Source organism: Alosa alosa, chromosome 16 (genome assembly GCF_017589495.1).
Source record: "Alosa alosa isolate M-15738 ecotype Scorff River chromosome 16, AALO_Geno_1.1, whole genome shotgun sequence".
NCBI classification, from domain to species: Eukaryota; Metazoa; Chordata; class Actinopteri; order Clupeiformes; family Clupeidae; genus Alosa; species Alosa alosa.
The window spans coordinates 19806500-19830538 of NC_063204.1; the positions used below are offsets into that span (position 1 = coordinate 19806500).

General features: G+C 42.7%; 1 protein-coding gene across 3 annotated transcripts; it reads right to left on the reverse strand.

The window, feature by feature from the left end:
* Nucleotides 1–1795: 1795 nt before the first annotated feature.
* Nucleotides 1796–23679, reverse strand: vill (villin-like). 3 transcript variants are annotated; one of them, XM_048267116.1, is made up of 20 exons: nt 23430–23679; nt 13295–13377; nt 12713–12787; nt 12061–12254; nt 11770–11878; nt 10592–10702; nt 9941–10146; nt 9154–9232; nt 8832–8930; nt 8505–8658; nt 8073–8173; nt 7645–7782; nt 6900–7058; nt 6292–6471; nt 5908–6053; nt 5052–5196; nt 4277–4465; nt 3894–3962; nt 2999–3265; nt 1796–2751 (listed from the first exon to the last, which is right to left on the reverse strand). In XM_048267116.1, exons 2-20 carry the CDS (start codon nt 13364–13366, stop codon nt 2638–2640), a joined length of 2607 nt encoding a protein of 868 aa, XP_048123073.1. In that variant the 5' UTR covers nt 13367–13377; nt 23430–23679; the 3' UTR covers nt 1796–2637. The 3 variants fall into 3 exon arrangements, with proteins under 3 accessions (XP_048123073.1, XP_048123075.1, XP_048123074.1); XM_048267118.1 differs by lacking the exon at nt 23430–23679 and adding an exon at nt 20321–20384; XM_048267117.1 differs by lacking the exon at nt 23430–23679 and adding an exon at nt 19674–19688.
* Between the last annotated feature and the right edge of the window lie 360 nt (nt 23680–24039).

Below are 24039 nucleotides of genomic sequence, written 5' to 3' on the forward strand. Positions count from 1 at the left end.
ATGGAAGAATTTTTATTTATTTTTCATTGTAATTATTCTATTAATGATAAGTATAATAACATGCCTGGTTGATTGCCTGACTGATTACCAACCTGGGCACCCATTAATAATACAGTTCCGCAGCCCCTGCAGTTATACTGCGGCAAACTGACAGAGGAGACCTGCGTGCCACCCATAAGCCTCAGGCCCCAGCATATGCACACATCCCCCCACTACCGACCAGCCACACCTAAGCCCCCAGACCTTCACCCAACCGCCACTCTTTGACCTAAATATGTACAGTATAGCAGATGGCTAGGTTGAGGGGTCTATCTAGAATGCAATATTGAATGCCACTTAGTGCTGAGATGATACCCTTCATGTTCTACATAAGGAAGGGATGCTGGATGTGACAGGAAGAAGGAATTTTGTGACACTCACCCAGAAGTGGATTTGAGAACAATTATATGGGTCATGATACCACCCTGGTCAACATTTCATAGTGCATTATCAAGTGATCCGGCGTGAGATGATACCCTTTTCCCATCCAACTTGTTCTACAAAATCAGGGGTGCAACAATTATATGGCTGTCATGCTATACCACCCTGGTCTTTAACTAAGGGTGGGAGTAGCCATTTGTGGATGAAGTGGAGCTGGTTGGCATAGATGATCCTCCCCTGGTCACTCCCATTGCTTTTAGTTTTTTTTAGAGAGTGGCGAGGATTTGATCCTTGTGCATAAACCAGAGGGTGGTGGGCTGGGTTGGAATCATAGAGAATAGATCATTGTCATTTTGATTATGCCCAAAGTAAGTGAAATATGATTGAATTGCAAGGATAGGTGAAGAGTTGGCTGTCACATCCCAGCTGTGATGTGGGAGAACTGCAGGATTGGTATTCATTTTAGAAATACTTCTACTGATGTTGTGGGAGATGCCTCAGCATAAAGGCTGATTTTTGTGATGCATATATGGAGTCCATGGCAGTGCAATTTGTATAGTGAGGGGGGGGCACCCTGTCCTGATTCCCGGTGATCTTTGTGATGTTAGTCATTGGTGATTACTGTGGCTGAAGGAGAGGTATAGCTGTTAATGAGCGACTCCCGAAGCCAATCCCTATATTCCAGGGTCGAGGTTGCTATGACTTGAAATTTATGGCACCAGTCTGCGTCTATGTGCCCTATCCATGTCAGAGACTTCATTCTTCATATTATAAATCAGTGTGGGATCAAAATTAATGAAGCCTTTATGTTAAGGTAAACAGTATATTGAAAGTGATATCTAGTTTGTATAATCTACTAATGTTCCAGATGTGTTCCACAATAGATATACACTACGTGTTCTACATAATCCCTTAAAGAGTTCTAAGTTGAGCCATTGGGACAAGAAGTATAAGTATAAGTTTATATACTTTTTTGATCCCGTGAGGGAAATTTGGTCTCTGCATTTAACCCAATCGGTGAATTAGTGAAACACAAACAGCACACAGTGAGGTGAAGCACACACTAATCCCGGCGCAGTGAGCTGCCTGCTTCAACGGCGGCGCTCGGGGAGCAGTGAGGGGTTAGGTGCCTTGCTCAAGGGCACTTCAGCCGCAGCCCACTGGTCGGGGCTCAAACCGGCAACCCTCCGGTTACTAGTCCAGAGTGCTAATCAGTGGGCCACGGCTGCCCTAAGGTTTATTTCTCTGTGATTTTTCTGTTTCTCAGAATACTCTAAAAGGCCCAGAATGTTTTCTGTATTTCTTGACTGATCTGTATCTGTTCTACAAAGTTCTTAGAGTTTTTGACAGCGACGGAAGGCTACAGCCAGAGACAAAGACATAAAATTGTTGAAACCACATTATTAATTTACAGCAGTTTTGAACAAGTCTGTTTCTTACATGTCAGATCATTAACACTGCTTGATGTCAATGTTATACAAGTGATGATGTCTGAATCTAAGTACATATCATTGTTCTTTTAATAACATATTTCAAAATATAATTTCAAAATATATTTAGAAATATTAAAGTGTAATGTTGTTTTATCAAGTCTTTGTAATGTTATCAACATTAGTCTTTTAGAGTAGTCATCTTTTGCTAGTGAACATTATCATTAAGTTGCAAATGCATTAAATAAACTGTTAACATTTTGAAAACATTTCTCTTATCTCATCCAAGCAAAAAGAGAGATTGCATGCCTAAACAAATTTTATTTCTTAAACAATCTTAAATGGAATACAACAACTCTAATTTGGGCACAACAGTCAGCAATAACAATGTAAGGCTTGTATATATAATTCATATAATAAAGTAGTAGATTTATATAGTTAATGATATGAGATTCAAAATACTTGACTAATAATAACCACTAGGACAGTGAGTCTGAAACAAAGCAGCACAATGCGATTAAACTGAATATTTTCGTTGTGGTGCAAATCTCAACTATACTAGTCTATGAATGGCAGTCTAAGATACGCAGTACAAATAGTGAGTTGTGTATGTTACAGTAAATCAGTAAAGATAAAAACTGCCCTTTGTGAGATAAATAATGTGATTTGTGGTATCTGTCAAACAGTGACTCTCAATTCGGAAGATTCAATTCCAAGCAACATACAACAAACATAAATAAAAGTATTATCTTATCTAATGTGCCCTTTTAAGAAGATTGAGCTATGCTTAAAAGAGCCCCGCCTTCTTTTTGAGATCGTTCTGTCGCCATCTGGGCAAGCGCTGGAAGTCACCCTTAGTGCAGCCCAGAAGACCCTCAAAATCGGCGTCCGATAGGTAGTCCTGAAGAATGGAGTGAAATAATAGTGCAAGAGAAAGACAAAAGAGTAGAACATTTATTAGAGATGAAGGGTGGGAGAGGCACATCAGAAATGTTTTTATTTATTTATAAAAATCTACAAAAAATCTGTATCCCTAACACACAAAACCAGTGGTAGCAGATGAATGTGATCAACCAAATAAACTGAAGTTTAGATTCAGAGTGGTTAACATGGTCCGTATAAATCGCACGTCGACATTTGGCACTCACCTCTCTCCTACTGGGGTCAACGCCTGTGGGCAGCTCATTTGGGGCTTTGTTCAGGATCTGGTCAGGACTCCATCTCCCAGAGTTCCTGCTGTTGGAGCCGTTGTTAGAGCTACTGATGGAGATGTGAGCGCTGGCACTGTAAGATGGGCCCCGTGACCCTTGGGGCTTGTAGGCAGGAGGAGGGCTGCCACTGACTGGGCCCCCTGGAGCACTGTATTTGCCCCCGCCACCCTCAGATCTCTTGTTCAGACTGGCGTTGTTCAGGTTCTATAGCAACAGACAAGAGAACTGTGATCAACATGATCTTATGATAAAAAATCATATGATAAGGTGGGTAGCAAGAGTGAGACAGACAAACAGACAGACAGACAGACAGACAGATAGATAGATAGATAGATATATAGATAGAGAGATGCATAGAAACATACATACTGTACATAGATAAAGAAAGAGCTATACTTTGAAAGAAAAATACTGTCAAAACAATTGAAATCAAACTGGATTAAGTTGAATTTATTTCAGCTATGCTATTGGTGCTGAACCCTATTTATTAAGAATATATCCAGCCCTTGTCTTACCGTAATTAGATTTATATATTAACGTAATCCTAATGCAGTGGAAAGTTAGAGAACTGACAGAGGACCTGTGATTCATCCTAATTAACTGCACTGTCTCATCGTCACAATACAATAAAACCCCTGCAGACTCCATTAGAATGATATAAGAGCAAGTATCACCAGTGAAAATGTATCCTTTCCCCACAATGAGTTTGCCTGCTGATGTCAATACCACTCCTACTAACTACTAAAAATTAAGAATCTACCACAAGTAGTAGTACTATTTATGTGACATTGTGTGTGTCACAGTGCCCTTCAGTTGTCAGTGGAGGCCTTACCACAGTGATCTGGGATAGGGAGGCCACATCGCCCAGCTTTCTCTTCATGTCTTCATAGGACAGGCCTCCCTGCGGAGAGAGGACATCTCTTAACACTCCTGGACACTTTCATCATTCAGCTGTACTTCTGCATCAGTCAATGCCTTATCAACAGCGTTAGTGGTCCTAGCCTTCTTTATTTTAATGATGACACCATGAAGGCTGAGTTTAAAGAAACTCCAGAAAAACAGAACTTATAAACACAGATTTACACTCTGCGCAATAAATATTATACATAAAACCTTTGAGGTATCGATCAGATTCTTAGAGTGCTGTAGAGTGGAGTTTTGAAAGTCTCTACCACCCCCTGGTGGACTGAATTGACAATTGCAAGAGATACTAACACTCCACTTATGGGGGTCCCAAGCATTGAACCAGCCAGTGAAGGTCAGAGGTTCATAACCCTGCTTGACTGAGATGATTGGCGTCTCAGGGTCCCGCCCAGCTGGGTGTGTCCTCAGGTACTCGAGCGCCCTGTTGCAAGCCTGCTCAGTTTCGTGTTGGTTAGCCGAGCTGCCAATCCACAAGAAGATCTAGGAAGAAGACACAGAGAACAGATGTAAAGTGTCATTCATTATCACTATCTTGACCAGTCCTAGACTGAGCCAAATAGACATGGACAAGCCAGGTAACTTTTGGTCTGTCAATCATGATAGGCCACCATAATGGTGCAAACAACTGGGAGATATGATGTGTGGTGGTACAAACAGGAGATGTTATATGAATTTGCACTGACTCTATTTCTAATGCAAAAGTTTACATTAAGCTATCTTATAATGGAAAATATACATTTATCATCAAATTTAGGGAGGAATGAGAGCTCATCATGGTACATTTTCATATTAACAAAGTCATCCTTTATATTTGAATCAGGTGACAGAAGTTCTGTGGTGAACAATGCAATAAATCCAGAAACAAATCCACTTGCATTCCAGCACAGCCTGTTGGAAAGTAACAAATGTTCTAACAATAACATACAACCTGCCACCTCATGCCTTTCCAATCAATTGTTTTCTGTATCATCAACTGCATGGCAAACAATGGTAACTGATTAAGATGTCCATCTGGTCATGCCCTAAGGTGAGTGATTTGATGACAATATGGTGCCCATGCCCTCACCTCCTCCCAGGTATCCAGCAGCATGACGTCGTCCTCATCAAGGTCATCTTGAGCAAAGTCCTGCACCTCCGTCATGACAAACCGGCCCGTCTGATTTGAGCACTCAAACAGCCGAGGGCTGTGGGGAGGCTCCTCCTTCTCGAACCTAACCGCCCAATCAGACGCAGAGGAAGGTATGATTGATGGACTTGCCTTGGGGACCCACACAATTAAACACACAATAACAGCAAACATGGCAGTAATTGGTGTAAATAATGCCGTGACTCACAGAGCTTTCTAAACCTGTCAAACGGCTAGGTGGGACCCATCCGCCCGCTGGGATTTAAATTGCTCAGAGCCTCGTAGGAACTAAATAACTTCTCAAGCTGACACGATTAAGACACTGATGCAATGGTTCGCCTTTGTGTTGTTGTGCTCCTCTACTGTTCCCCATGACGACTGCAGGGGAGGCATTCTGTACACTCGCACACTGCGTTGTGGTACATTGCCTTTATTTGGGCAGCAGTTGTTGTGCTGACAAATTGATGCCATGTTTTAAGTTGCGCTCTGCTCTTAAAATAAGAGAGTAGGATGACATGGGTGTTCTGCGTCAAAATTCAGTTTTATATTGCTTTCTTGTATTTTAGGTCTGTTACAGTAGATGCATAGACACAGTTACCGTGGTTAATGCTTTATCCATTCAACAACAAGGTAAAGACCACTGAAGCAAATGCTTTTATCCACAGCAATATACAGTGTATGCATTAACTAGAAACAGAACCCAGGTCACCAGATCGCCTTGTGGCAATGCTAACTGCTGGACCACCTCCACCACCTCCTCCATCTCACACCTCCACCTGTGTGGTGTGGTGTGTACCTCTTGTCGTTGGCGTAGGGAGCCTTGCCTCCGAGGGCCACCCAGAACTGAGCCGGTTCCTGGTCCTCCATCACCACCTCCTTATCCTGCTTGGACAGAACGCCACCCACATACTTCCCCATCTCCCTCTCATCCCCACTGCATCCCTGTGGAGACACAAATACACACACACACGCACGCACGCACGCACGCACGCACGCACGCACGCACGCACGCACGCACATAACACACACACACAATGAAATACACATACACACATGCAACTAAAACTATACCCATTCATAAATACACACATTTACTATCCCCTTACAAGCACTGTCACTGTACAAAATTGAGTCTACTTACGAACTGCTACTGAATGAATAGATGTGTGTGGGGACTTGCCTTGCCATACCACAGGTACAGCATGCGGTCACTCTTCAGGAGAAACACGTCGTTGCTGTTGAGGGAGGACGCACGAGCGGGCACCTCTGTCGCCTTGGTGTTGAGCTCATGTGTACCCTTTACCTGGAAGAGCCTGGCATCAGTGGAGGGGCTCACCACCCCTGGCTTACCTGTGCCACCCTGTGGGCAAGACAAACAGTCACACCATTAGACATTATGGACTTATTACTGTGTAATAGGTCCAGACTACTGTAAAGTGTAGAAACTATACATAATTTATCAGTTATCATTAGTTGTGATAATTTATCATTTATTGTCAGTTGTGATATCACAGGGAAAAGCTCTAAATGTTATAAAATCACAATATAAAAACTGTAAACATCAATGTAAGTAACATGAAAACACTTATAATTTGCCAATGGATGAGTAACTGGATACTTATAGCAGAGAAATACAAGTCTAATTTTATAGAGCCAGACAGAAAACAGATTCAGATTCAAACACAATTATTGCCACTCAACATGGGGGATGGTCATTAGATACAGACACAGAGAGAGAGAGAGAGAGAGAGAGAGGGAGAGAGAGATGAGAAGAGACCTCAACGTTACCTCAAAAATGATGAGCTTGCCCTTGAAAATGGCCAGAAAATGACGTGGCTCCTTGCCCATGGTCACTCTGACCTGAACGGGAGCTCCATTGTAATTGTTGTCCACGGCAACGGCCTGATAGGCACAAGCCGTGATCTCATCTTGGGTGGCGTGGCGTCCCTGTGGTATCCCATGATTCATGTCAGTCAGGCATGTCAGAGCTCAATGTCAGTCATGAGCATCTGCAGGGCTATACAGTAATCTGGGCAGTTTGTACCCCCATTCCCATTGAACCCTCTATGGTCATATGGGTGCCCACATTTTTAGTGTGTTCATCAAATTTCATCCAATTATTTTTGTTTTGGTACTAAAGCTAAACCAGGAGCATAATTTTAAAGCATTTTTTATGGCACAATGAGTCAGTCACTCTGCCCTAATTTAAGTGATGTCTTAAGCCTAACTAGAGCAAAATGTATAACTAGGCAAACTACATGCAATACAGGGCAGTGGTGGAGTAGTGGCTAAGGAACCCCACTGTCACCGTTGTGCCCTTGAGCAAGACACTTCACCTCAAGTTGCTCTGGGGAGAATAATGGGCATATATGTCCCTTTGGATAAAAACATCAGCCACATTAATTAGTATATGCAACGCAGTATTTATAGTTCATGCACCAGAACTTTGCTTGTTGACAGGCTCTGCACTTTGCCTGCCATTTAACATAAGGCCCACTGTGTTAGTGTGTGGTAACTTTTCTATGGCGCCTACCAGCCACATGTAGAGGATGTACTGTGGTTTGTTAGCCCTCATGTAGGTGTACAGCACCAGGTAGCAGTCTCCTCCATAGAACTGCCCGAAAGAGCTGGGGTGAAGTTCCTGAAGTTCCCCATTCTCGATGCGCCAGATCTGGGCGATTAAAGAGAGAGAGTGATTATTCAACAAAGGGCATTGTATTCATCGCCAACTGTTACTACTGTGTTTATGTTTTGGGTGTGGTAACATTTGCAATGCTCAAACTATGAGCTAAAGGGAGGGGAAACAGGTACTACGAGACGAGTTAATAAAAGAGGAGATTGTGAGAGAGCTTGTAATGAGAGAAAATAAAAGGGGGAGAGTGTACTTCTTTGTTTCTCATGCATGTGTGTGTGTGTGTGTGTGTGTGTGTGTGTGTGTTCTAAGGTGTGTGCACCTCTTACTTTCACATCTCCTGAGGCATCGTCTACCATGCGCTCCTGTGCTGCGATTTCAGGGCGGGCATGAAGCTCCATCACATCAAACGTCACTTGGTCCACCTTAGCTACACCCCAGAATATACATTCGATCCATTCAGTTCACACAAATGTGGAAAAAGTTCAAATAATTATACTGAGAAACAATTTACATAATACAAATAATGTATAGAAAGTATAGAAGTTTTTTGCCCGCACTTTCATCTATTGGAACCAGGGTAGTGCAACATGGCGGCTGAGGGTGACTATTAACTGTTTCAAGAGAGTTCCATTATCAGCATCATAGTTGTTCCCACAAGGCTTCCGTTTTAACATTCCATATGCGGAAGTAGATTGGGAACAAAATAGAACGTTCAAGCATTGTTTTTGTTTATCTTGTTGAAAGGGTCTATAGCCTACCTATCTTGCCCATGGAGTAGGTTCTCCCCAGACCCTGCGTCTGGCCCTCCTCAGTCCAGGCCTTGAAGAGATGCTTGAACGTGGCCGACTCCCCTCCATCGCCCATCACCTCCACACCAGTACTGGACGGGTAGTTTTTAGCCTTGATGAATCCCTAGAGGAGGGGGATGATGAAGATGATCATCTCATTGGGAAGAAACAACATTGTATACTAATGCAAATGTGCAAATTTCTTCAGAACCAGTGAACAGTTTCTGGTCAAATTGAGTCGTCTTTTATGAGATGAATGTGTTTGAGAGAGGAGGGCTTTGAGTGAACAGATCTTACCACAGCCCTGGAGAGCGCAGCACGGCGTTCCTCTTTAGACGCGTGCTTTCCCTTCCATACAAACACTTGCCTGCCCCCCTGGTCCACTATGTAGCAGTCCTGAAAGAGACGGAGAAAGAGGGAATGAAAGGATGACAGGATGAGAGGGATGGGTGTGGGGGCAGAAGGGAGACAGGCAGAGAATGTCAGTGAGAGATGTGAATACACAGAGCATGACATTCAAAAATATTTACTTTTTTTTTTTTATTATATCCTGTTCAGTATATTCTATGTAGTATTTTGATGGGCAGTGGTTGAAGAATGAATAATAAAAGTGGCTCACAGTGGAACGTAACAGATCCTGGGTCAGTGGCTGACTGGCCACCTCCTGCACCATAAGGTTCCCACTTGCATCTGAAACACTGTCAGCACACACACACACACACACACACACACACACACACACACACACACACACACAATACAGTAAGTACAGATAGTTAGTGGTGTCTCCATGGTGAGTTCATTGGCCCAAAAATGCACACATATACACAGACAGGGACAAGCACACACACACATTTGATTTGCAGACATAATTTATGGGTACCTACCAAACACACTTAATAAAGTTATTCATTCCAGTCACGCTAAACTGAAATTGATTAAACTAATTAGCCCATGTCTCAACTCAATACAGATCATTAATTGTGTTACAGTAAACTACAGTCTGCCACCACAGTGGAAAATAAGACACAGGAAATAAAGAGCCCATGGCACAGAACACGGTCTTTCCACGTACATGCACCAATGTGGTACACGTATATGTGCACGTGCAGCATTTCTTTCCGCAAATGTAATTCCATGTCCTAGTTTAAGAATTTTTTCTGGTGTCCCTGCTTTAGAATTGTTCTATAACATGAATGAAAACAATTTACAGTAGATTTATGAGAAGGTGATTTGTTATGAGGTTGTTTTAAATTATTCCACTGTTTGTTACATCACTGTTTATACTGTTTTTGTTTTACTCATACACACATAAAAGCTTTACTGGAAAAGAAAAAATATTTTCAGTTGACATTACAGGTGGATGAAATGAATGAATATTCATGATGCAGAGAGATGGCACAGACCTGTAGAGTCTGATGCTGGCCATCTGGTTGAGGTCTGGCCTGTCGTCAGGAGTGGCGTCTCTCAGCCCCCCAGACCTCTGGCCGAGCACAGCCTTCATGACTTTCATCAGCTCAGGGGAGTCTTCCTCACGCGCCCCCTCCACCACGCCTATCTGAGCCCGACCCCCACGCTCCCTGTCCCGGATGTCCTGGGCCAGGAGAACAGCCTGGAGAGGAGAGGAGTGGAGAAGAGAGGAGAGGGGGGAGAGAGGGGGAGAGAGAGAAGATGAAAAGAGAGGAAAGGAGAGAAAAGGAGATGAGAAGAGAGGAGAGGAGGGGAGAGGAGAGGAAAGTAGAAAAGAGGAGAAAGGAGTAGATGAGAAGGGAGAAGATGCAAAAGGGAAGGGAAGAGAGAAGAAATGAGAAGTGAGAAGAAAGAAAAAAGAAATGAAGAGAAGAGAATAGGAGATGAGTGGAGAGGAGACAAGAGAAGAGGATGGGATAAAAGAGGATAGTTGAGGACAAAAGAAATGAAGAGGATATGAAGAAGGAAGAGAAGAAGGGGGGGAGCAGAAAGCCTATGATATACCAGCCCCAAATAACTGCACTCTAATAAACAATCCCCCATCACAGTAAACAAAAAGTAAAAAAAAATACCCCCCATCCTTATACCTGGAGTCTCTCTCTCCTGTTGCTCTGGGGACCGTTCCACTGCACAATCACTTTGCCCATATCCAGCAGGAATATGTCGCCCTTGTTAAAACTGTTCCAGGACATGTCCACCTGAGACGAAGCAGATGGCACCACATTAACAAGCTCCGTTTGCACAATAATAATCATTACAGACAAGAAAAAGAGTTTCACTTGAAGGATCCACTTGGGCTAAATGGTGCCTATGATTAATCTCCAAACCAACACATTTACAAGAGAATGATTCACTCCACTCTTCCTCGCAGGCAGGATGACAGCAAACATTTATCCTCTCTGATAAACAATGAGAAGTTTTAAAAGACCAGTTTTGAAATGCAGATTTCTTTCCAGGCTTTCTTCCATATAAACAGAGGAGCAGAGCTCATAAAAAACTGTGGCCTTCTCTGAAGTGATGCCCAGTGGTGAGATAGTTTGTGGTCAAACGTCCAGTTCTATGGAGACAATCTCCTTCATTTCATCCTCAGCATGTGCTATGCGCACATGAATCCGGCCTTTTATTACGATTGTATTTGTTTTATTCGGATCTTATTCAGTCTTTCTCTTCCTGTTTCATTTAATTCCTGTGACACACATGGAGGCCAAGTCCTTGTTTTGGTGCCACAATGCAAGCAACAACACACCCAAGGAACCAATAAATGTTGCAACAGAATAAAACAAAACACACCAATCAAAAAAGCGATATGTGGGCAAACACACCAATCAAAAAAGCGATATGTGTGCCATGGTATTTAGTTGGCGTTATGGACGTGACAGTTTTGCGCGGAATTTCCCATGTACAGATAATGACTAATTGAAATGAAATGACTAAAAGGCAGAATGAAAACAATGCAATATAGTTCTTTTACCATATGTCGACTCCAAACTTGTTTGATAATATACTGACTTTTAATGGGCAGAATTGCATCTCTGTCAATACTGATATGCGCCCAGAATGCCTGGTATTGATCTAGTTCTTTTGTTCCAACCCGGAACATGACCCTTTTGTCAGTTCTCAATGCACTGGGTACCCACGTAGTGCTAAATACATGCCCAGTACATTGATCACTAGTGAAAAGGGTCATTTCTAGATTGTATTACTTTAAGAGTGTGGTAGACTACGGATGGAGCACGTGTGGGAGTAGGTGTACGTGAGTCACTACCTCAGTGGCCATGATGTGTTTGGTCCCTTTGATATGCAGCAGTCTGAGGATGTTGAAAGCATTGGTCTCCACATGCTGGAACCCAGATGCCACTCCACCCTTCTTGTAGCTGAAACCCAGGACCCACAGAAGAAAAAAAAACATGGCTACTGTTCAGTAAAAGGTATCTCAAGGTAATGTAGGGCTTAACATTCACAGATTTGTTTTTGGAGAGTTGGGTGGTAGGGTGACAAATCCAAAATGGTCAGAAATGCCACTGAGGGCTCCGACCAGCTTGGCAGTGGGACTCACATCAGTCCGCTCTTGAAGTAGCTCTTGAACTTGGACGACTCGTTGGCCTGCACCTCCCTGTGCTGGACAGGGCTGCCCCCCAGAAACTCGTCCAGCTGGGTGACATAGATGGCGGCCGCTCCTTGCTCGTCCTGGGAGGACAAGTTCCCAATCCAGTAGTGGATGTCAGTGCGCTGAGGGGATTTATGACTCACCTGAACAAACAGTGAGACAATCATGGACATGGAAGTAGAATAGAATAGCAAAAACAAAACTATGAAGCTGCTAAAAGAGATAAGGTACAGGCACAAATACAGCATGCTGAAGTTCTATTGTTTGTACGATATGAGATACAAGGTTAATGTTGCAGTGCACTGTTTCTGAATCTGTAGAATCCAAAGATCCGAATAGTGTTTGAATAGCTGATCCATTTACAAATGGACACCAGCAAAGGGTCAATGAGTGGAAGGCAATTCCCACTGCTATCTCCGAGGGGTCTTTGTGTTGCTGGCTAGTGGTTTTCAGAGTCAAAGGGAATTCTGCAAATAGCCTTGGCAAAGTTGTTATGACAACTGGGTCTATGATTGCACATCTCAGTAGTGTGGAAAAGCTTGTGTGTGTCATTTTGAAACCACACCAACGGCTTGGCAGCGCTGTGTGCTTGTGGACTCACATGAAGGACAATGTAGCAATCCCCCTCAAAGAAATTCCCATAGGCTTGCTCGGGCACAGGAACCATCTTCATGCTCTGCAAAGTGAAGACGACGCAGCCTTAAAAACTAATCGTGACTGTGGGGAATACGGACAAAAAAGAGATGAGATGGAGGAGAGGGCGTTATGAGGGGGAGGGGAGGGAAGTAGGGGAGCAGAGAAAAGAGATGGAAAAGATGGAAAGAAGAGAGATTGGAGAGCGGAGGAGAGAGGAGAGGCAGGGGAGGGGAAGAAATGAGGCGAGGCTAAGAGAGGGAAGGGGAGAAAATGTGCAGATAAGAGGAGAGATGTTAGAAGAGGGGCAAAGTGGAAAAGAGGAGAAGGGGAGACAGGGTGAAATGTGGAGACGTGAGCAGGTAAAATGAGCAGACAGGAGAATGAAGGAGGGAGGGCAGTAGAGGAAATGAGAAGAGACAAGAAGACAAGCACAGAGAGAAAAAAAAGAAAAAAAAAAAAAAGACTGGGATGGTGATTTGAGATGAAAGGGAGAACACATCTGCAGAAAGAAAGACACTGAGTAGGCAATCAGTCCATGGCTGCTTACATTGATGGTCCATATCTGCAGTCCAGGTTTCTTCTGGATGCTCGTCAACACGTCGGTAGTTTCTTCTGACATCCTGAGAGAGTCTAACAGGTGGTAAAATCTATGTTAACTCATGGTTTGCAATAACATACAGTATATAACATACAGGGTTGGATAGTAATGGATTACATGAAATCTGGATTACGTAATCAGATTACAAAAATCAAGTAACTATAATCAGCCCAGATTACAATAAAAAAAAATGTGTCATCAGATTATAGTTACATTGTTGGGGATAACTTAATTACATTTTATTTTGCAAACAATGCAACTTTTTTATGATAGCCTAACTAATGTTTTAATTTGACAAGCAGCACATTCGTTTGTCCACTAGATGTCAATATCATCCAATTGCCTGTGTAGTTTCTTAACGAAAAAGGTTCAAATCAAAACCCAAGATGGAGGAGCCGTCGACTTTGACTGATAGACCGGTTCCAGTCCGGAAAACTGCGTTCAGCACTTGGCAATACCGCATCAAAATTAAAATCCTAAATTAAAGTAATCCTATAAGTAATCAGATTATGTTACATGTTTTGGGTAACCTGATTACGTTAGGCCTACTGATTACAAAAATTGCCATGTAATCTGTAGTCAATAATTGATTACATTTCAAAGTAATCTGACCCAACCCTGATAATATATATGTAACTACAAAATAAGAATATTTATTTAAGTATATATGTTTTTAGAATATATTGTTACCAAAACGTTTATCTTGACCAACCCATCCAAATTGGCTTTCAAACATCACATTATACAGACATAAATATTATGAGTTACATCAATATGCAATTGTTGACAGCTAATATGTTGTTTTCAGCTTTAATAAAGCTGTCACACATTGTAGTATAAAGCCATGTGATGCAGTCATGACAAAATACTGATGACACATCTATCTTAAAATGTGTTACAATGTCAAAAAATAAGGTTGTTGAGTTGACAGATTTTAGCATCAGTTCATTTTCTCCCCTAAGAATGAGTTCAAGATATGAGTTCAAAGTATTATGTAGGACAGTTAACTAATGATTCTTGTTCTTGAATTCATTAAACAACCAATAGATGATTATGGGTAGATTGATTGCAATATTCATAAAAGCCCAATATCCACATTTGTAATTCTATGTTCAATATTCTGAAATATTTAAGATTCCAACATCCAACTTTGGTCAACTCCTTGAACACAACTAAGGGCACAAGAGGTGAATTCTAAATAATTCTTAAGGATGACCCAGTCATCAGCTTCTTGCTGACAGCGTAAGACGACATGACGACACACACTGAGCTGTGGAACAGGCGGCGGCTCATCTCCAGCAGCCCAAGTTCATTAATATCCTAATTGTCATATTTTTGATGCAAAATTCATAGTAGTGCAGGTTCTTTTTTTTAAGGATGGAAAGCGTCCCACTTCCATCTTTCCTTTGATAGCGCCCGGGTAGCCGGATGGTCGCGAGGAGATCAAACACAGCAGATATACACTTTTACGAAACCAGGGCTGCTTCATTATTCAACCTGAAAGGTACTGGAGTCCTGATCAGGAAGAGATACCTTACGAGTAATGACAGGATGAACACAGAGGACGCAGCACAGTGCAGGACACTGACAATGCTGGAATACATCAACTGAGAAGCACAGCACTGGACTACAAAGAGAGAGCTTAATTGAGAGTTTGCGTTGCATAACACTGAAGTATGATGTTCCATAAAGGCTGAACACCCACACAGTATTTTAATAGCAGATGAGCCACGATTGGCATAATAAAGGAGAAATCTTTTGCACATACTGTACCCCACCAAACAGAGCGGATTACATAAGTAGCATAGTACAAACTCTGTCTGGATCCTTAGTGGATTTGTCCAGAAAATACAATCTGAGAAAAAGAGTGATCTAGAATCTAATACATTTTAAAGACTCCAACAGAGGGGGTTGAAGTGGTGGATCTTTTGGATCTTTGACACCACAATCCATCAGCCATCAACAAGAATGCAACCACCAGCACTGAAATGGGTGGGCATTTGAGAACTGGGTATAGTTCCTTGTTACTGTAATGAATGAACCTCAGACTCAAATGCAGCGAGCAAGTTAATTTAATAAAGTTCAGGTACCAGGTCACAAGTCCAATAAACAATCCAAGGGAGAATCCAAAGAGTAATCCAAGGTCAGGCAAACAGGTCAAAAACGAGAGTTCAGAATCAAACAGTAGGCTAGGCTATACAGGGTTAGTAGAGTCACAAACAACAATACCTCACGTTGGTGTGAGGTGCTTCAAGTGAATATAAAGGGTGAGGTTAGTTAGTGATTATTCCCAGGTGTAGCTAAAACTACGGGGAAGCTGTGCAGGGCTGAAGTGGGCGTGTCTGTAAACGTGCAGCCTGCACTGTCTCAGGTCTCCTCTAAGTGTCCAATGACGCAGCATCCTCGGAGCATGTTTGAATGTTGTCACAGAAGGGCCATTTCAGGCCATGTGACCTTTAATATCTACCCCACCACCACTTTAAATATTAAAGCCCACCAGGAGCAGCCGACCTTTAAGCACAAGTCCAACTGTTGCTAGGAGATGGCGATGCCACTCAGCACCTGATTGACAGGTCGGTGTAGGTGGCGTAAGGACACAGTGGAAGCATGGGCGGATTATGAACTTTCGGACCCCTGGGCCCAGATGTTTTAAGGGCCCCCCACTAATTGTCGCTTATGTGGGAGGGGGGGTTTGGGGGTCTTCCCCCAGAAAATGTTTAATTTGTTTGATGTGATTTCCTGTATTCTGGTGCATTTTGGGGATGGCCAATACTTTAATTTAATCAGATTCATAGCCTACATTCTGATTTGTTGATATTGAGGCAATGATTCCATGCAAATCCATGCAGGGGGCCCTTGGGCTTCAGGGCCCCCTGACCTCTTGGGCCCCTGGGCCTGGGCCCGGTAGGCCCGTGCAGTAATCCATCCAGCCAATTTTTTACACTGTGACCCTCAAACAGGATGCCATCACCTGTTTTTTTTAATTATTTTTTTTTTATTCCTTTTCAATGGCGGCAGGGCCGGAGTGGGGCCACTTTTCAGCCCGGGAGTTTCAAAATTGGGCCCAAAACCGGCCCAATTTTTCCATAGTGGTGGAAACTGGATAAATAAATGTAGCTTTTATTAGTATGGTTCAACAAATGTGTAAAGGTTATATAATAATTCACTTCAACTGAGAAGTTAACAAAAAATATTCCACTATTCCACAAGTTAACAAAAACAGAAAGAAAGAAAGAAAGACTTTGAAATGTAGCCTGTCCCACGCTTCCACAAAGAGGCATATTGAACTAATGTTTAGGCTACATGCTTTTTTGCATGGGTAGGCTATATTGTTTGGTGATTTAGCCTAGGCTACTCCTTTTACACCCTTCTGAGCAAGCAAGGCATATAGGTTTATCATGTAATTGCTCTTTCTTACATTAAATAACTTTAATTTATCCTCTCTACTTGTCCCTGTAGTCATGGCCTCCTCATCACTAATTTAGGGCTCATCATTTTCAATGGTCGACTGGTTGATCTGCTGTTCAGAGGCAACAATTTTTAGCGCAAAGGCCTACACAGATCAAGCTTCAGTTTTGTTATTTGCATACTGCAAAGTCTATGAATCGGATACAAAAGGCTATATTTTAAGTAATTTAATATGTTGCTTACGAATAGCTTGACAACAACGTCCAATATTAGCCCAATAATTACATTGCTAATAATCATTGCCTATAGGCTATCTCTCTTTACCAGTTGCCACTTTTGTCTCTAATCTGGAAGCTATGCACATTTAGCAGCATTCTACCTGGCAGAGTTTCCGCTAGAAAAAAATGGTGCCGGTCAAAGTGACCGGCAGAGGTTTCGTTTTCCGGATATTTTGATGATATGCCGGTCAAATATCCTATTATCGCTTCTTAATTAGTCAAATTGAGGAAGACTGGAGACAGGCTATGTAGCTTAAAGAATGACATAGGCCTAATCAGGCTGTATAGAATTCAACATGTTCATTAGCCTAACTTAAACATGCTTAACAAGATCTAGCCAGTATCTTTTCATGGACAGCAAGAGTCCGCTTCGTTCGTTGTTTTAAAAAGGCGATGTTGTTTGTTGCTGCTACCCACGTTATCTCCAGTGGTGACTGTTTAACTTACACAGATGCGCAAACACAAGAATGAGCGCTCACACCACTACCCCCTAATACTATGCCTCTTTATTTGATAACAATAAATTAAGAAATGTTTCCTATTCTGGCCTGGAAAATGTTTAGTTTTTTTTCTTTCGGCCGCGATTCAATGATACCGTTTAATTGTGCCAGAAATGATCCGCGGACCAGTAATCGCCTCGTCGAGGAGGCCCTAACCCTGCAGATCATAGACAGAGAACGCATAGGCCTACTGTATGCTTTGGGTAAAGAACACTTTGCATGTCCAGTATACACGGAGAATGACAGTGTCTTGGAGCGGCCGCACCCCCCGCAACTCCACTTCCAATTCCAATGTCACTGATTCCCACAGATACGCCCGACACTTCTGCTTTTTATCTGGTGGTGGTGGAGTTGACCGGACAGCTGAGGCTTCAGACGTTACCAATTTATCATCATCCATCGCGTCTGGCCTCTGAAATTTTTTTTAAGGCTAGTCTGCCTGGGCCTGGCCATGTTTGAACCGCCTCACTCATTTGTTCGTTGTTTAACATTGTCGTTTTAAGCGTGCGCCTCCTATTTGAAATGCAGCATAGGCTATGCGTGTTTAATAGCTTACTTTTCAAACGGTAGAGCCTGTTCATTTAAAAACATAGCCAGAGGACGTATAATATAGGCTTACATATTAAGGCTTATTCTCAAATTCAGATTGCGTTTAGGGGACGGGATTATTAGCCAATTTCAATCGGACAATTTGACCGGAGAGATTTAATTTGGTCGGACATTTCATTTTTTTTCCGACCAATGTCCGGTAATTACCAGACAACGGAAACCCTGCTACCTGGCCGTTTCAGTCCCTCCTGGCCTCTTTCTACCATCCTTATGGCTACTGTAGGGCGGGCCCGGCTGAGAAAACTTTTTCGAAAAGACGGGCTATATGGACCCAACCAACTCTTTTTGGGAGGGGAGAACTCCCTCACATGGTAGGCTACAACCCATGCAGAGGCAACGGTGTCATGCACAGAATGCGGAACGTGTAGACCTATTAGCCTACTAACTAGACTAACGTGACAAATGTCAACATTTTTTTTCCTCGACCGGCCCAAAAGTGAAGCGGCCCACCGGGAATACTCCTGATTCTCCCGATTACCCACCCCGGGCCTGAATGGCGGCATCCACTTGAGGGGCAAGCCCTGATAGAGGCACTGACTCAGGCAAGGACACACACACACACACACAAAGACAAACAGCATGACACACCAGCAAAGTGGCACGATTAAGGAGGTGCATATTTTCCTGAAAAATTGCAACCAACTACACTGGAATGAGGCGGAGTGCAGTGGAGCTGTAGCCGTATGATTAATGATCATTAATTATCACGGCGAGCAGAATTTATTAGATGGAGGTTTTTTTTTTTTTTAACTATCATCGACTTTCCCCCTGATTCTTACAATGTACAATGTACAATGGGCTCAGTTGCCCACATGATTTTTCCCTTAATGTTTTAGCTACAGATTTCTTACCTCTACAACTACAAATTGTTTGTCAGTCAAATACACTTAGAAAGGACTCCAATTAGCAGTTATTTGATGTTGAGTCTTGAAAAATCTAAAAACGTATGAGAAATTGATTTACTATGGCTTTACAATGCAAATTCAAAAGCAGGGTTCATGTTTCCTTAACCACATTTGGAAAAATTACATTCCAAATGACTAATTTGATATTCTGAGTATCGCCATGATTGAGATACAGTTGAAAAAAGGCCCCAAATGGGTCAATATCAATATCTCGAGGCACCTGACAGCCTCACAGGGCCAATATATAATAAAACTACTATAAGGAAATACTAACTAAAGAGGAAATACACAGAATATATGAGAAGAACATAACGATAAACATTGCGCATGCCTGATCAACTGCACGCACTGTTTGTACAATTAGTACATATGTATTTGTAACATGCCATTATAAAATAAAGAAAACATTTAGTACAATATTTGTATCAAAGGAGGCTTTCCCCCCTCCACGTGCCCATGACTTGGAGTCAGTATAGCCCAGTGGATGATGCGGCTCTGGGCTTGGCTCGCCACTGCTCATGGCCTGTTATGGGTCTTCTACTACACCCTAGGAAGCCATTCACTATTCATACACACAGTGAGACCTGCTCTAATGGGGCCTTTCAGGCCCAGCCAGTACATCATTTACCATTCAATTAGTGCCCAGTGTCCTGTCCCTCACTCAGGGTGGTTGTTAGCAAAGGAGATTCTGAACAATAAGGCATAGTGCAGTATTATGTTTCCATAGTCATGTTATGTCATATTTGCATTCTTTATCCAGAGACCAGGTACAGTATACTCTACAAACATTCAGCACTGCCAACTGCCAATGCTACATTCAAAAGAGTGTTCACTTAAAAAAATCATGACACTATTTTACATATTATTTACTTCGGCTCACAGGATAGGTTAGAAATAAGCATTATACAGAAATTCTAAATCATTTCAGTCAGCAGTTACTGCTAGTAGTACTACTGTAGTATCAGTCTGTATCACTGTATCATTAAACACATAGCATATTATCAGTTTCCATGTCCACATATCAATCCCCATATTTATAATGTCTATTTATAAAAATGTCTATCCAATGTTTAACATAATGCAATAAGTTGAACATCATATATTAGTGGTCTGTATGCATGAGTTAATTGGAAACCCGATATGCACAGAGATAAAAAATGAAAGATTCAGCTGGCATTCACACTTCATACCCTTGAAATTTACTATCCAAATACAGCTGGCTTATTTGCATGGGGGAGTGCAGTCAGCTGGAGTGGCTGTTTGCATGGCTCTTACCTTAAAGCTGCTGAGCTGAGTCCCAGGTGTCAGTGGGTTATATCCAGAGTGTACTGTCTGCCTGTATGTATGTGATATGGAAATGAGCATTCAGCTGGCTGTTTCTCTCTCTGGTTGACCGTCTGAATGTGTGTGGGGTGGATTGGGTTGAGCAAGGAAATTATTTTCTGAGTGTCCCCACCCAGGTGAAAGCACACCTTCACACACCTGCTCTACGCACTGAAAAGGTAAAGTGGTAAGCTGAGTGTCCACTCCCTACAACTGTTACAATGGCATGCTTCTCTCTCTCTGTCTCTCTTTCTCTCTCATTCATTTCTCTCACTTCCTCCATACTCAGACACAGACAAACACACACACACACACTCACACATACACAAACACACTGTACACACAATATCTTAAAAATAGGTTGACACAAATAGTGAGAAGTGCAGCCACATAGAGTCTGTGTAAGTCCACAGTGCCACAAAATCCCTTAAAATAACAAAAAAATGTTGTATGATTCCATCTGGACAATTTTTCTTTCATGTGTACAGTAGGCCTATGCCCTTCTTCTGCTGTTTGATAGACAGGCTTAATAGACCCGGTGTGTGTGTGTGTGTGTGTGTGTGTGTGTGTGTGTGCTCACTCTGGCCTTTAATCTCCACCACTGCTGACTCCTGATTGCAGTCCCTGGAGGCTGTGATCGCTCCCCTCTGGGCTTAGCCAACGGCCGGATGCGTGCACACACACACACACACACACACACACACACACACACACACACATGACTCCTGATTGCAGTCCCTGGAGGCTGTGATCGCTCCCCTCTGGGCTTAGCCAACGGCCGGATGCGTGCACACACACACACACACAAATAGTGAGAAGTGCAGCCACATAGAGTCTGTGTAAGTCCACAGTGCCACAAAATCCCTTAAAATAACAAAAAAATGTTGTATGATTCCATCTGGACAATTTTTCTTTCATGTGTACAGTAGGCCTATGCCCTTCTTCTGCTGTTTGATAGACAGGCTTAATAGACCCGGTGTGTGTGTGTGTGCTCACTCTGGCCTTTAATCTCCACCACTGCTGACTCCTGATTGCAGTCCCTGAGGCTGTGATCGCTCCTCTGGGCTTAGCCAACGGCCGGATGCGTGCACACACACACACACTCACACATACACAAACACACTGTACACACAATATCTTAAAATAGGTTGACACAAATAGTGAGAAGTGCAGCCACATAGAGTCTGTGTAAGTCCACAGTGCCACAAAATCCCTTAAAATAACAAAAATGTTGTATGATTCCATCTGGACAATTTTTCTTTCATGTGTACAGTAGGCCTATGCCCTTCTTCTGCTGTTTGATAGACAGGCTTAATAGACCCGGTGTGTGTGTGTGTGCTCACTCTGGCCTTTAATCTCCACCACTGCTGACTCCTGATTGCAGTCCCTGGAGGCTGTGATCGCTCCTCTGGGCTTAGCCAACGGCCGGATGCGTGCACACACACACACACTCACACATACACAAACACACTGTACACACAATATCTTAAAATAGGTTGACACAAATAGTGAGAAGTGCAGCCACATAGAGTCTGTGTAAGTCCACAGTGCCACAAAATCCCTTAAAATAACAAAAATGTTGTATGATTCCATCTGGACAATTTTTCTTTCATGTGTACAGTAGGCCTATGCCCTTCTTCTGCTGTTTGATAGACAGGCTTAATAGACCCGGTGTGTGTGTGTGTGTGTGTGCTCACTCTGGCCTTTAATCTCCACCACTGGTGTGTGTGTGTGCGGAGTTCCATGCCTTCACTAATGAGACTGCCTCCCCCACCCCTCCTCGCATCGGAGCACACACACACACACACACACACACACACACACACACACACACACACACACACACACACACACACACACACACACACACACATATACACTCACACACAGACACACACATACTGAGCCCAAACTGACAAGACATCCTGTTCTCATCACAACAAACACACAGTCTGAAGGAGACAGAGACAAGAAACAACACACTATTCTCATTGCAACACACACACACACAGACACAGAGAGAGAGAGAGAGAGAGGGGAAAGTGTGTTGTCTCAGAGTGTGTTCTCTCATCCAAACACACAGACACACACTTTCAGAGGGAACTCCGCCCTGGGCTCTGAGTGGAACAGTCAGTTATGACTCAACTCTCCTCCTCATTGTTTGGGCTCTCCTCCTCTCTTTTCTCTGCCTCTCCTCCCTCTCCTTTCATCCTCTTCTCTCCTCTGCTATGCCCTCTCTCAGATGCTTGTGCCTAAACCTGACGCATCCCCTCAGGAACGCCTTTAACACATAACAACCAGGCCAGCCACACAGCTCCAAATAAGAGCAAATACTGGACCTCTGTAGATCGGCATGGCTCATAGTCAAATAATCAGATTTGCCATCAGAGCTGCATGAGTCACTATGACATGCCAGGCACCCTGCATTTGCTATGGAGATTTTGAGTGACACACAAAACTGTGGTGAAGGCAAACAACTGAAACAGATGTACTGACTGTATTGAGAAAAAAAAAAGAACATCTATTAGTGATGTCAATTAAAAAGTTTTGCTATCAAGCGCAAGCGATATGCATGCATGTATCATAACTGAAACTTTTGATGTGATTTGATGTAACAGTTAAGCCTAATGATGCTTAACTGTTTGTCTGTTGGAGAGCTTGTCTGTTGGAGAGCTTGTTTGTCATGATTCGATTTTAGGTCATTTTAATATAAATATTGACTGTAAAGGCTTTGAAAATGCTTATACTCATTAAAATTCCACAAAAGAAAGAATGAGGCCAAGAACACGTAAGGGGACTCCCTCAGGATTACATCACTTGACTTGATCTAAAAGCAGTTCCATGATTTGACCATATACAAACAGAGCTGTGCCTTTAAGTCACAGCCATTAGCATAACTGTACCACAGGTCTCCTTTAGAGGAAGCCTCGATTTTTGATCTTCACAGAACTACCTCAAACCAAAGATTTGAAGAGAAAGAAACAGCCCTCCACACGTACACACACAGACAGTTCCTTTAAATGAAATGTTGTTCAAAATCATTTGAAGAACTTTTGCTTACCTTATTGTGTTCTCATGCAGTCCTTAGTGACTCTTCAATCACTGCTGTAATCATTAGGCAAATTGCACATATGGTCCCAGCATGTCTGATGATTAGATTATCAGAGACCTGGTATCCTCCATTTAAAACCAGTGGGGAGCAAAACCCAAACATGCACTCTGTGGGACTCTAGAAGTTTCCAAGGGTCCCCTGATTCATTTCAGACAAATTCTTCGCAGAATCAGCTGACCTTGCTCTCTCTGGTTGCTAGGCAAATGAGTGACCAAAAGTTCACATCGACTCTGGCACCTTGTCCGACACACCAGGCTAATGATTGCTCATTAACTTGGAACTTTTCCTTTTCCTCCTACCTCACCAAAGCCTTGTCTTGAGTTTAAGTGAAGTACTCAGTTGGCTTTCTTCTGCAGATTTTGTATATTTATTTTTTTTATTCTGAGCTGAAACCACTTAGTAGATGTGTAACAATGGGTGCATTGTATTATCCCTAGCGGTGCCCCCTTTGAAGCATTCTGCTTGATGTTGTGAGCTGTGCACAAAGCGGACTCGCGCCCACTCACAAGCAATTTACTCACAGAATAAAATAACTTTGCAAATTAGGCCCCACCAACAA

What these genes read in the sequence shown, in the direction of transcription:
- vill (XM_048267116.1), bottom strand. Translation starts at nt 13,366, where the DNA reads ATGTCAGAAGAAACTACCGACGTGTTGACGAGCATCCAGAAGAAACCT. An exon ending in CTACTCCATGGGCAAGATAG is followed by an intron (nt 8,174 to 8,504) that starts GTAGGCTATAGA and finishes TCTGGGGTGTAG; the next exon opens with CTAAGGTGGACCAAGTGACG. An exon ending in ATGCCTCAGGAGATGTGAAA is followed by an intron (nt 7,783 to 8,072) that starts GTAAGAGGTGCA and finishes TTAATCGCCCAG; the next exon opens with ATCTGGCGCATCGAGAATGG.